Raw genomic sequence first — 13,584 nt, 5'->3', positions numbered from 1 at the left:
ATACAAAAGGCAATTACACAAAAATTTACATATTTGCAACTCTTGTATTACACAGGTAAAGAGTGTGTTATGGTTTAAATGGATGTTTACAATTTAAAAATCTTCTGAGTGTAAGGTTGAACAAACAATCAAAATATCTGAATAGGGCCCCAAAGAGAGCATACTATAAATAACATTGCCATGACACAATGAAGTCAATTATTCCCAGACAGAGAAAATCTTATTCTGTAGGCAGTTAGGTGTGAATATTGCAAGAAACTTGAACTTTCTCTGATATTATATATAACTATTTGCCAAAGAAGCTTTTTAAAAGCTGTCTTGGCTGAGCCTTCTTTAGAGAGGATCAATGTCAGGATAGTGCATCACAGGACACTAATTTAAAATAAAAGGAATAAGACTTAAAGTATCCAACATTCAATAGCATCTGAATTTTAAGTACTTCACATTCTTTACACACAGAAGCCCTATTATGGTGGGAACAGAGATCAAAAGACTGATATTGAGGATGTCTGTGTTTCTTGAAAAAGATTGAGGCAGAATTTCCTGCCTCAATTCCTGTATATGATCCTCATATTCCATCTGATTAGTAAGGAAAATTCCCTAGGGACTAAATCCTGGTTTATTGTTTTCATAAAAAGAAAATTATTATTCTGTAATAGTTTTGTTATGATTTTAAAGTTGTGACCATCTAATGGTAACAAGATTAAAATGGGCATGTATAAACTTTGAAAGGGTAACAGAAAAAAAAAGTTTATGAATACAAATTCAGACTGATAAAAACTAGATATCTTCTAGGAGGGGAAGATTTTTTGTAAACATTATTAGAGTATGAGACCATTATAAAACTATTTTTGGATCAACAGAATTACTTAAGAAGTTCTTAAAATTAATTTCTCCTCCATATTAACATTCAGGAATACAGTAATTTTGGCATAAATATCAAGCCCTTGGATTTAGAATATCAGTCCCCAAAATATTAGGGAACAATGTTAAAAGCACCCTGGTAATGTCTATCACTGACAATAGATTAAAGACAGATTTTTGTTTTGCATGCAACTACAAACTGAGAAGAAATTTTAATAATAGAAGGAGTCTTGGTAGGAGACTAGGGTAGTGTGTTTTGCCCTAGAACAAAAAAATGCAGCTGGCTGACAACAAAATGTGACCACAAAGATTTTTGCATTCATAGTAGCATCACAATCATGGTTTCAGGTGGATTTTTGTGCTTTGTTTTAAAGAACCTTTGACTATGGCAATGTGAGATCAAACTGCTTGTTGGAATTTGGAACATTCAAACGGCTCCCTTCCCTTCCCCCAAAATTTGAAGTAGCCCTTTCTCTTTTCTCAAACCCTTTAAAAATACCAGTGGCATGAACCCTTCCAGTTCAGAACCAGGTAATGGAGCTCCCATGAAAGCCAAACCCATCTTGTCCCACACTTCTCTGAAGTGCATGTCATGAAGCAGTATGTGAGATGTCACACCCATACCAGCCAGACAGTACCTGATAGTGATTACTGTACTCAGAAGGTACAAGGATATAAGAGGTGGCTTAAAAAAAAGCCTCAATTCCTGATCATCTTTACCTATAGTAAATAAAATAATTTGCACAGAAATCTTCATTATGTACACATCAACTATACAAGTAATACAAAATATCTCAGTTGAGCACCAATTTGAGCTGACTTCAGGAGTAGTACTTCCAAGTCAGAGTATTAGTATTCCCTGTCACAAGTAAATTCTGACACACTTTCAGAGGTGTCCATTTTCTAGATCAGCTGTAGTTAGATCACTTTGTTCATGTTCATCTTCAATATTCCAAGGAAATGAGTAATAGCAGCAGTTTTATAAAAGGTGTGGGTATCCTGGACAGCTTTCACAGCATAATCAGTTCAGATCTTTGTAAAGAAAAAGATCATAAAATCCACTGATCTGGACTCTAAGGTTTTACCAGAAGTTCATTAAATGGAATTTATATAACAATTTATGAGAGAATACCCGGTGGACACAGACTCAGTGTGTGTGTGCAAACAGCGGGATGTCCAACAGGCAGGAGTCCTGTCCTCAGGGGCAGCAGGGTGTCAGTGAGCCATGGCTGTCCTGTCACCTTGGCTTAGAGTAACCATAAGGACACCTGAGAATCAGGCTGTCGTGACTGGGTAAGACATGAGTGCTGTAGTATTCCACCAAACTTCCCATGTTCAAAAACAGGATGTCTGAATCCAGGTAAAACTTGCTATCCTGTTGTAGAACAAAAACATATGTAACCATTGACAGTAATGTTTCCATCTCAATGTCTAAAGGAAAAAGGGCCAGAACATCATCATCAGAATGAAGTTCTTTCAAATACACTATTCCTTTGCAATCTAGTCAGTCACACAAATTAAAACTAATTAAACTAGTCAGTCACAAGTCCAAATTAAACTCAGGAATTTATCAGGATTTAACTAGGGCTGAAATTTATGATGATATATGAAACAGCAATTAGAAAGCCCAGATCTGATTACTTGAACTTTTATCCTAGACCTGATATTTGTAAATCAGCTGATTTTTACTGTCAGAAGTGGGAACAAATTTAGACTTGAACTTGTTAATTCTGATATTTACCTATATGAACCCCCCCTTTTAATACACACAGACATATATAATCTAAAGATGCATATGTAGTGCAGCTACTGACCTTTTCAAAGATTCTGTAGTTTCTCACTTTTCCTGCAGGTTCATCCCATACAACCAGTACCTTGAAGAAGAAAAAAGCAACAAATTCAGTCTATGCTACCAAGCTCTTCTAAGTCAAGGTATTATTAAGCAATTACTTAAAATTCAGCCTAAAAAGTTTTTTTTACAATCATTGACACTACGATAGGGATTCTGTCATATTTGTTTGCTTTAAGAAAAGACCACATCTAAACTATTAAGTACTTTAACATATATAAAATGCAGTATGTCTCAATCAAGAAGTTTTTTGGAGGTTAGACTCAGAAATTGCAATTTACCTTTCCAGGCTTAGTAGATGAGTTCCTAATACAGTACAATCCATTTTGTGGTTGTCCTTGTGGGCTACTAGCTTTAAATATCCTAAAAAGAGTAAACAATGACATCTATTACAATTATTCATGTATATGACATGTTATTAGCACTCAGATAAATCAAATACCTACAGTATTAAAATTCTCAATACAAATATCTGTTTTGGGTGTAATACTTCATAATGGATTATAGCTGAAAGAAAGTCACTGTTCTAGCACCTGAACCAGCACAGATCATCTGGCTCTCTGGTCCCATCCAGCATCCTGGCAAAACAACCTCCTCCAGATGGAGCCAAATCACATTGCATCCTCATCTGTCAATTGATATATTAGCACGGAACTAACTTTTCTGGAAAGTGATTTGCATAGTAAACATTTTAGTGCATGCTTTAAACACAAGTTATCAGAATTATCTTTGGACTACAGTTCAGTACAGGTTTTTGTAGGACTTCTAAGGAACTATTTTAAAATCACATTTTACCTTTCAACTTCGAAGGATTCAGAGGTATTAAGAAATATTGAAACAGGCAGCCCAACCTGTAAAAAATATAAAGAAAATAAATCACCATTAGGCCAAAGACAACTCAAAACTCTAGTAACTTGTTATGCAAATAAGCTACAGCCATAATCTAAAACTATTAACAGTGATTTAATCTTTACACTTCTTCTTTATATCCAATCTTAAACTCTTGTATATTATTAAGACATTCACTAAAGCTCAAAAAGAAATGAAAAAAAATTACACAGCACTGTGTTTTCAGAAAGCTACTCTTCTCCTGAAATAATGCACTTTACATGTTCCTAAAGATATACATAACCAAGGAAAAATATATTCTTTTAGAATGGATCATCTGCTTCATCTTACTTTTTCATAATCATCATCAGAGTCATCATCAGGTTGGCTTGGCTTGGAGGGTAGTGCTGGTTTTTCAAATGAAAAACTTCTAAAACTCTGTCCATCTGGTGGTGATCTCCTGGCAGAAACAGAATGAAAACTGAAGGATATCTCATCAGGAAAGCAGAACAAATATACCCAAAACACTGAAGGAATAGCAAAACTAGAACTGAAGTTTCAGTTTAGCCCCCAAATCATGGAGTCCTAGAATGGTTTAGGGTGGAAGGGACCTTAAGGATCATCTCATTCCAACCCTCCTGCCATGGGCAGGGATACCTTTCACTACACCAGGTTGATTGGAACTCCATCTGGCCCTTCCATCCACAGTTTATGTGTCAATCTGTGCCAGTGCCTCAGCACCCTCCCAGTAAATAATTTATTCCCAATATCTAATCTGAACCCACACCTCCCCTCTTTCAGTTTAAAGCCATTCTGCCTTGTCCTAGCACTCCATGCCCATGTCAAAAGTCCCTCTGCAGCTCTTTTGTAGTCTTTTAGGTACTGGAAGGTGTCCTAAAGGTCTCCCCAGAGCCTTCTCCAGGCTGAACAAGCCCAACTCTGTCAGCCTGTACTCTTAGGAGAGGTACTCCAGCCCTCAGATCAGCTCAGTGGCCTCCTCTGGACCAGTTTCAACAGTCTTTCTTGTTTTAGGGGCCCCAGAGCTGGGGGCAGTACTTGCAGATTAATGTAGATAATCACAGATTAATTTGGGCAAGGAGAGACCACTAGAGATCATGTAGTCCAAGCTCCTGCACAGAACAGGTCCAACCAGATCAGCTAGATTCACTGCAGATTTTCAAATAACAGGCAAAAAAAGCACAGCACAGAGAGGGATGGTGCAGGGAAGAGACACAGACGTAGGTAGGAATCTGAGTATGTCTAAACTTGTGAACTAATAAGTGAGTGAAAAACAATAGTGCATTGTGTTTTCATACTTACTGTAACTGGGGGCATAAAGATTTCTCTGTTCTGGGCTTGACTGCAGGCAGCTGGTGGCTTGGCACCGGTGGCTTTGGGAGCACTGGTGGCACAAACAGTCCAGGTTTACCATGTTCCCTTGGCACTTTGGGCTCTGCTAGCTTTTCAGCAAGCTGCGACAACTTGGGTTTATTGGCTGGCAGAGGAGGAGGAGTCCGTGGGGAAAGGTTTAAGCTCTTCAGCTTCTCACATGCTTCTGGAGGAGCAAGGACTTGGGCTGGAGGCACAGGCTCTGGAGGCAGCGGGTGAGACTCTTTGCCACTTGCAGGCTTTTTGAACACAGGTAAAGGGGGAACAGGGGGTGGCTCCAGTTTGATTTCAGGTAAGCTCCTCTTAGGGGGTGGTGGTGGTACTGGTGCAGTTGGTTTGCCAGAGTAGGAATGTGCCCTTGCTTCTGAGTAGGGAGATTTCCTGACGTGAGGAACGGGCGGAGGTGGGTACGCAGGGGGCAGGACCATATCTGCAGAAAGAAAACCAAACAAGGTGACACACTGAGGGGGAATACAGTGTGTCATCAAATGAGACCACTCAAATCAATTTTCTATGTGATCTAAGATATTTCACTGGCAACAGGTCTGACAGTGCTCAACATGCTGGGTAAGCATTTAACTTTCAGCAGAGTTCTGAAAGTTATAGGTAATAAACTCCTGCTATTTTTCTTCAGGCATGGCTTACGATGACTTAGCAAAGACTTCACTTTATATTTGTTTTTTCCTTAAAAGCATTACTGCTGCTCCAAACTGATGACCAGACACAGGTCATTCCAGGCAGGAGGCTCCAAAAAAACACACCCCTAAAGGCATGTAATGCTTTCTGTAAATGGTTATGCTGTTATTACAAACTCCTGACCCTAAATACCTCTCAAGATTAGATACCTCTGCATTACTTCAGTTATTTTGCCAGCTGGAATAGTAATGACTAATACAGAATAATAACCTGGCATTCCACATGAATATTGCCTTCACTGGGGGCCTTTCATGGGGCATGAAAGAAATCACATACCATCTTTCACTATGTCAGAAGTATCCGGCTGCAAATAAGACTCATCCTCTTCCTCCTGGTCATAATCTGCAGATAAAAATCAGTTGTCAGACTCTGATAAATACTCCTGGAACCGAGGAAACCTAAGAAAGTGTATCAAGTACTTAGGGCTCCTTAAAACAGATATTTTTCAGGTATTTTTTCTAAAGAGGTGAAAAAAATTAATAGTTTGGATCCACCTCTCTGCTATCTAGGTGTTTCCTAAAATTTTATGTCAATTAAAAAAGCCATCTCTTATAACAGAGGTAAATCAAGTACACTGCACATTAATTTTTTTTTTCAACTTACAAGTTAAAAAATTAGTTTTAGTGACATTTTCTAGTGTTCCAGCCTTCCTGAGAGAAGTTCAAATCAGTTGCAGAGACACAACTACGTGGATGAATTGACAAAAGCATTTGGAAGAAAAAAATAACCCCCAGAATTTAACCTTAGCACAGAAAAACTTAGGATTTTGCAATATGGAAGATTAAACAAGCTTAGTGATCTACAAAACAATTTTAATTATTTTGCCTTGCTCTGGCAACAGCAACAACAAAAAAAAGCTCCACAACAAATGGCTTAAGTGTTTTCAATGTTGCCTTTAACTGTAAATCAGAATAAGCAAGCCACAAAAAACATGTTACTTCTAGGCAGTAATTCCTCATCATTGATTGTAAGAGGAGCCCGAAGGACAATATGCAGAGGAATGCCCTAAAAAAAGCTAAGCATATCTGATAAAAATCAGTTATTCTAATTTTCCTAATTTAAACTCCTACCAGGCCTCTTATCATTCATCTTGCACACAACCCTCCCCTCCCATAAAATCAGAAGGACTAAAGTGCAGCCCCACGTGAAACGCTGATGAGCCTGTTCTCTGCTCGCAGCAACGGAACCGGATTTCCTAGCAAGACCCATTCCTGCAGAATCGTCAGGAATTTCCTTTCAGGAAATGAGAGGACTTGCTCCCATCAACATTGCCCTTGGAAATCTGAAAGGGCAGATGAGGAAAGGCCAAGAGAAGGATCCCTGCTGAACCTCAAGGCAAGGTTTCTCATGTTGGTTTTCGCTAACATATTTCTTGACTAGGAGCTCAGCTGCTGAAATACGCTGTGAATGCCTACCTGACAGGCTTTCTGTCATGGCCTCACTTCTCACTAACCTCCTTAAAGGATCTGAAATTCTTTAGTTTATTTGTACCAACAGTTAATGGCACAGAATACCTGTTGCTGACTTAAAACCACAACAGAGATACACCTTGTAAAAAAACACCAGTTACAAATTGGATCAGATTACTTAAGCTATGGGAATAATTCCTGCAGAATCAAGAAGAAATAAATAAGCAACAAAGAAGCCTTATTTATCAGTGTCTGAATTTGTCACCTTCATTATCTGCTGAATGGTGGGAATACTTGATGTCAATGGGACGTTCCACTGAGCCATAGAAACTGTCTGCATCAGAACCAGAGTCACTGCAAAAGAAAAGACACAGTTACTTCTGTTTAGCAGGACTGCAGCACTGGAAAGGAATGCTGGAAAAGCAGAAGCAATCTGTTCCTGTTTCCCAATTAACAGTCAGATATGTTGTTGCTGTCTTTTAAAAGATTTCATTTCTTTTACACAAAGCTGACATTGAAAGTGCTCTTTGTTTAAAGATTTGGGTTTTTCTTCATATTCTTTAAAGTATAAATTGGGAAGGGATTTTCCTCTTGGGTCTTACTTCACATGTTCGTACTTAACAGGAAGCTACTTGTAGGTGCAAAAAGCCTAAAACACCACTGTAAGAGCTAGTGCAAAAGGGATAAAAAAGTCAATAAAGAATGAACAGATTTATACCTAAATTCTGTTATTATTTCTTTCTTCTCATGGTAGTGACCAATTTCCCTTCTCAAGGATAGCATCCAATTCTAAACAAAAATAAAAACACAACATTCAACACATAGATCTTAAAATCATTAAATGCAGATGTATCTTGTCCTCTGTAAGATCAGAGTAACTGTGCAGGGAACATAAACTGAAATAGTATTTATCCATGACTTTTTTATTGAAAAGACTCAGCAGTCAAATGTTTTGACTATATAAAATGCTGCAGCAACCTATTGAAGTATTAAATTTTCAGTTTACAAATTTCAGACTGTTATTCCTAAAGCCATATATCTATTCAGAGTATGTTTAGGGGTGAGAGATTTCACTGAACAGTTTTCAGAATTTATCAAAGGCTTAGCATATCATCACTTTTTCTGTGGTCAAAAATAAATATGGAATATTTAGGAAATATGGAGAAACCCATGCCATCTAGTATGTCACAGCCATTCCCTTAATTACAAGTTGAATGAACACTAACTTAATAATTAAAACTTCAGACATGATTTTCAGAGGAGCCCAAAGAACCAGGTACACAAATATCAGATGCATTTCCAGTTCATTTAGATTTTAGGGAAGCCCAAGATTTGCTTTTTGCTTCAAGGAAAATGCTATTGCAAAAGAAGAAAGTTACCTTTCTTTCATCTTCAGAAGAAGCTGAAAAAAACCACGTCCTGTGCTTCTTGCTTATGTGAACTAACTTGAAAGGAAACACGTTGCTTGATGTTGTCTCCTCAGCTGCCCGCATAACCCTGAGGAACAGAACAACCAATACAGAAACACCTTAATCCATAGTTAATGCTGCCATGCAAGGCATAAAGGCTGGCAGAAAGCAGTTTCACTGCCCAGTTTTGCCTTACGGAAAATATCCCCAAGCTCAGAAAATCACCACAGAAATCCCCATATGTGCATTTGCAGTACTTCTCCATTATTGTGGTAGAAGTGACAATGCAAAGGGAAGAGCACTTGTTAATTCACCAGCCAGACCTTTATAAACAGCTGCTTTGACCTGTTAAGAGTTAATGAATCACATTCATTCATAAGCATCTCACACACTGCAAGAGGTACTCAGGGTGCTTGTGGCCCTTATTTCAAGAAGTCACTATTTCAGAAGAGAAATAAAAACACATTTCCCATTAAAATAAGGAATAACTAATAATAAAAGCAAACTTCATTTTTACATGTTTCCCTCAAACACTTTCTTGCACGTTTTTTATTATTTTAAAACAAGCGTAACTTAACTGCTTTCTTTTTTGTGTGTGTAAAGAATTTTTTCATTTGGGGCTCCTAAGGGGAAAAAAAAAAATCTAAAAACCCCTTATGCAACCACTCAATCCAACAATTCTTTCATTTCAAGTTCTTTTTCAATAATGTTTCTCTGCACCTTATACTAATCAAGACCTGGTCCCTATTCCAGCCAAGGTCTCTACAAGGCTGCTAGAATGAAGATACACAAAAGGAATGACCAGTCTCTAGCATTTACAGATTCCATGGTATTGTTCACATTCATATGGATAGCAGAAACTGGTGTCATGACAAAATTACAGTGTGGGTATCTTCTACAAATTAATCTTGAATTTTTAGCTAGCTACAATGTTAACAAGGGCATTCCCTTAACAATATGCTGTTCTGGTGCTCTGTTGGAAAAGCTCTCATAATCTAAGAAAAGGCAATTCCTTTTTTCACAACTCTGAGACCATTATACAGTACAAGATATGCATATGCAAATACCATAAAATTGCAGTGGTTAGGATCAACACAGTGATATTTCTCTACATTCCCTCTTTCTCATTAAACCTTTCTCAGCATCAATTTCAACAGCAATTCCCTAAAGTTAGGTTGGACTTGTATTAGTAGGCTTTGAATTTATGCTGCATTCAGATTCTGACAGTAATGGCTCACTTGAAAGCCACGTATTTCTGTCTTCAACTTGCAAAGTAAATATTAAGATTAAAAATGTGTCATGAAATAAGTCAGATACTTTGCATTTGCATTCTCTTATTTAGCACTCTGTAGTTGATACAGTTTCAACATTAACTACAGTTGCTGATCTAGTAGCTCCATAAATTTTCTCTTCTGATTCCTTCCTGTTCACTACAGAACAAAGAAGGCCTGTCTGAAAGAATCTATCTGCATGTGCAGTCTGCATTAATCAGTAACAGGAGCAAGGCCATTGCCATTCAAACATTACAGAAAAAGAAGGCTATCCACTCACCAAGCACAGCAAATGTCATATACACAATTTGAAACGATTACATTTCTTGGAATCTGAGATCCATGCTTAACCCAAACAAAAGATGTAGCTGTGTTTAACTTCATTACAAATGAAAGCCTTAGTCCCTAGCATTAAGTACGAGGAGCTTGGGTGTTTAACAACTTCCTTGGCACTTACCTGTTGTAACCTTTCAAAGAAAATGCACCCTGGGGAGAGGCAGATGTGCTGCTCTTAAAATAGTAAATACATCCCTCGTGGATAATCACAAATCTCAGTGGCCCTGAAAGGATAAAAAGTGATCAAAATATAAATCCAAGGGCAGCAGAACAACTAGAACCTCTTAGCATGTGTAGAATTATTGTTTAAGATCTTAGTAATAAGAATCACTGTAAATGAGCACAAACAAGTTCAGTGACAGCTCATTGATGATCAGTCACACACTGAAGCTGTCCATCTGCAGTCTCAGGACTAAGGGTAATATTTGATTCCCTCACTTGAGAGGCAGCTGATCTGAAAACTTCAACAGAAGCCTCAGAGACTGCAGGCCTGACCTCCACCTGTGCTCCTTCATTAGTGGAATAAGCAATAGCAGCAAGGCAGCCACAGGATACAAACATATTTACATCCATCCCAAAACCATGATCTCCCTCTCTTCTTTCACCTCAAGTACATAAGCCTGCCAATAAAATGATAATCTGTTTTCTTTTTTTGAAAGAGGCCAATACTCCTTCCTTTATCAAAGGCAGTAATCTCTGTCCTTAACTATGTAAGTATAGTTTCAGTATAAACAGGGATACCAAATGAATAGCATATAAATAAACCCAAAATATGAACTTTTTTCCATGTAAATAGACACTGATTTCAGAAGAAATTACTGTTATTAAGTACAGCTTAATGTTGGCAGTGAGAAAATTTCCATTTCACAACAGCAGTGGGAGATGGGAATATTTTTTCCAGTACAGAATAACCAACTGGAAAAAAAAAAAAAGCTGAGTACTAGTTTCTTTCAGAAAAGAGTATTTGAAATCCATACATATCCTGTTTGTCTTGAAAATCTTATTTGTGAAGGACTTGACAAGAGAACTAAACAAGCAAAATCAAGCACAACATATATTATCTAAGATTTAAAGTCGCAAAACAATTAGAGGAAAATCTTTCTATATGAGTCTTTCATACATATATTCCAGTAAAATTGTATTCCAATACAAAGTGGAAAAACAGCTTCAACAGTCTGCTAACACAAAATCTGTTACGGGGCCCAGAGGCAAGCATTTAAAACATTTAATTTAGTTAATACCTCATTCAACTTACACTTCAGGATCTGCAGCTGGGTGCCTCCTTTTTTATGAAGATACCCTGACTTGGTGACTCCTCCAGGCATTGTCAGAAGGTTTTGTGCTCCAATTGCCTTCATTGGGACTGGCCAGACCTGCTCCTGCGAGGCCATCGTTCTGCAATTTAGAATAATTAAAAACAGTTTAAAACTCAGATTTACTTTAAGGAGTGAGTACTGAGAAGCAAAGCTTGTTTCCTTAAACCAGCTTTCCAAACAACTAATGTGGTTCAGCACTCAAGAATGTAACACAGACGGGGTGTTCAAAGATTCCAGGAACTTTGTAATGTACAAAAAAACATGGTGCAAAAAGCCCCATTTATTTTTATACAGCTCTCAAAAGTGATTGACAGCCGTTGAAACAAAGAAAAAGTGCTTAGTAAATGTTGCTTAAGTATTTATGTTTTAAAAATACTCCAGATAACACTGCAAGACTCAATCAGTCAGGAGTCTGGAAATAAAATTGATTTCTTCTCCCAGGTGCTACATAACACACATACACACAGAAAATGTCATTTTCTCTCCAACAAGGGAATCAAGTCAAGGTTTAGTAACTGCAGCATCCAATACTATTTACTCCTGATATTTACATGTTTTATTCTTTAACTCTTAATTCTTTAACTAAAAGGATTAGTATATAATCTCATACTGTATGTTGCACGTGACAGCATCCTGTGCAAATGAAGTTCCTCTCCGATTTCTGCAGGCCTCAGTTTGATTTATATATCAATTATTTATGTAATGCTCCACCAAGCATCTCTGCAGTTAGCGCTCTTTCTGCTGTCATCTTCATCCAAATAGATTAGTTTCTGAGGTAGTAACTTATTCTGATATATCATTATGAGCCCTTTCTTTCTTCAACTACTAACAGAACTAGGCTAAAATCCTACTGTGACACAGAGAGGAGAAATCACATGTGGATAAAATGGGAATTTTGACCTTGACATAAAAGTATCTGTTACCATCAGGTGTAGGTAAAGGTAAGAGGCAAACTTATGAAGTTCCAGTTAATTAGTTTCTGATAAAGGAATGATGGTGTAGAACTGAAAAGCTTTCAGTGCAGGACTGAAATTTAATGATCTTGTTCATTTCTCCTTTACCCAAAAGGGCCAGTAAGAGAGGTAAATTGTGAGGCTCAGCACAGAATCCAAGAGCCTCAGCACAACACCCGACCCAAGCACTTGCCCCTCCAACCTGATGGCTTTTTTCATTCTGAAAAGAACAAGGAAGTGTTTCAGATTCATTGAGGTGCAACAGCAAAACATGTATCCATTGTATAGGTTAGGGAAAACAGAAATGCAAGTCGATGGATCTTGCATTTAGGATCAGTTTAGGATTTAGAGCTGTTTGCTGGTGACTCATGTCTGGGAAAGGGGGGAAATTCCTAGCAATTTCTAGTTTACACTAAATTAAATTCTCTAGGCAGCCTAGAAGACTTAATCACAAAAATTAGGTTTTGGTCCCCAGTGTTATGAAGCAGATACAGCCAGAGAAGATAGGATCCAAGGCCCTAAAAAGGCTCCTATAGCAGACATGTCAAGACACCATGGTATCCCAGTTTTCCTCCTGGACCTCCTTGCTCACCAAAAAGTAAGTTGCTTTTGTTGCACTTAGCTATATCCTTCCTTCTGCTGTTTCCTCCCTGTTCTTATTAAATGACTGAGATCTTTCCAAGCTGAGTTATTTCCTCCTCCACAAAGAAGTTTCTAGCAACAGCAATGTGTCCAAAAAGGGGCTACTCACGTATTTTAAGCATTTAAGAATAAAAATAAGAAAATGGTAGCAGAAGCTAACATCCCCCCTGCCCCCCCTAAATCCTTCAAATTATTTCTCCACATCTTGCAGGAAAGTTGAAGTGAGGGAAATGGAGAGTGTTACCCAGCTGGCTGCTGACACCAAACCACATGAAAACTGCTAAGAGTGATTTCCTTGAAATAAGGATTGCAAAGGCAACTCCTGGGCTTATTCTTTTAAGAATACACACATCAAAGTTTAACCATTAGAACTTAAATTAAGTTACTTCAGTCTGTTTCTAGTTATGTTCAGAAAATAGACTAAGTAAAAATGAAACCTTTTCATTCAGATGAATATATTTTGATGCTACCTTTCCAATGTTAGTCTCAATGTCATCCAAGAGTTTCATGTTCATCTTAGGTCTTCCAATCCTCTGTACCTTTACTACAAAGAACAAAAGAAAGGACTGATGCACCCAGTGCATGGTGTGAAACTGTTTCAGTGTTCTGTATGCAGGCTGAA

The 13,584-nt window shown here is 37.8% G+C and overlaps 1 protein-coding gene and 1 long non-coding RNA gene across 6 annotated transcripts in view; one reads left to right on the top strand and one right to left on the bottom strand.

Annotated features, from left to right (window-relative positions):
- Positions 1-813: 813 nt before the first annotated feature.
- Positions 814-13,584, bottom strand: part of SH3BP2 (SH3 domain binding protein 2) — a 36,340-nt gene continuing 23,569 nt past the window's right edge. For 3 of the 4 annotated variants that reach the window (XM_038136729.1, XM_038136728.1, XM_038136727.1), the window contains exons 2-13: positions 11,307-11,446; positions 10,173-10,275; positions 8,415-8,532; positions 7,754-7,824; positions 7,301-7,389; positions 5,903-5,968; positions 4,862-5,360; positions 3,893-4,001; positions 3,509-3,564; positions 2,995-3,076; positions 2,679-2,738; positions 814-2,239 (exon numbers count right to left, since the gene is read on the bottom strand). In XM_038136729.1, the coding sequence (XP_037992657.1) occupies positions 2,102-2,239; positions 2,679-2,738; positions 2,995-3,076; positions 3,509-3,564; positions 3,893-4,001; positions 4,862-5,360; positions 5,903-5,968; positions 7,301-7,389; positions 7,754-7,824; positions 8,415-8,532; positions 10,173-10,275; positions 11,307-11,442 (1,527 nt within the window). In that variant the 5' untranslated portion in view covers positions 11,443-11,446 and the 3' untranslated portion in view covers positions 814-2,101. Of the gene's footprint in view, positions 2,240-2,678; positions 2,739-2,994; positions 3,077-3,508; positions 3,565-3,892; positions 4,002-4,861; positions 5,361-5,902; positions 5,969-7,300; positions 7,390-7,753; positions 7,825-8,414; positions 8,533-10,172; positions 10,276-11,306; positions 11,449-13,433; positions 13,507-13,584 lie in introns of all 4 variants that reach the window. The other variant, XM_038136730.1, reaches the window with a different exon arrangement.
- LOC119700953 lies at positions 5,048-7,752 on the top strand. 2 transcript variants are annotated; one of them, XR_005256943.1, is made up of 2 exons: positions 5,048-5,145; positions 6,700-7,752. It is a non-coding gene; the product is annotated as an uncharacterized LOC119700953 (long non-coding RNA). The 2 variants fall into 2 exon arrangements; XR_005256944.1 differs by having other exon boundaries at positions 5,106-5,183.

This window comes from Motacilla alba, chromosome 4 (assembly GCF_015832195.1).
Source record: "Motacilla alba alba isolate MOTALB_02 chromosome 4, Motacilla_alba_V1.0_pri, whole genome shotgun sequence".
Classification (NCBI taxonomy): domain Eukaryota; kingdom Metazoa; phylum Chordata; class Aves; order Passeriformes; family Motacillidae; genus Motacilla; species Motacilla alba.
Note: the sequence above shows the minus strand (reverse complement) of the source record. Positions and strands in the feature narration are given on the sequence as shown.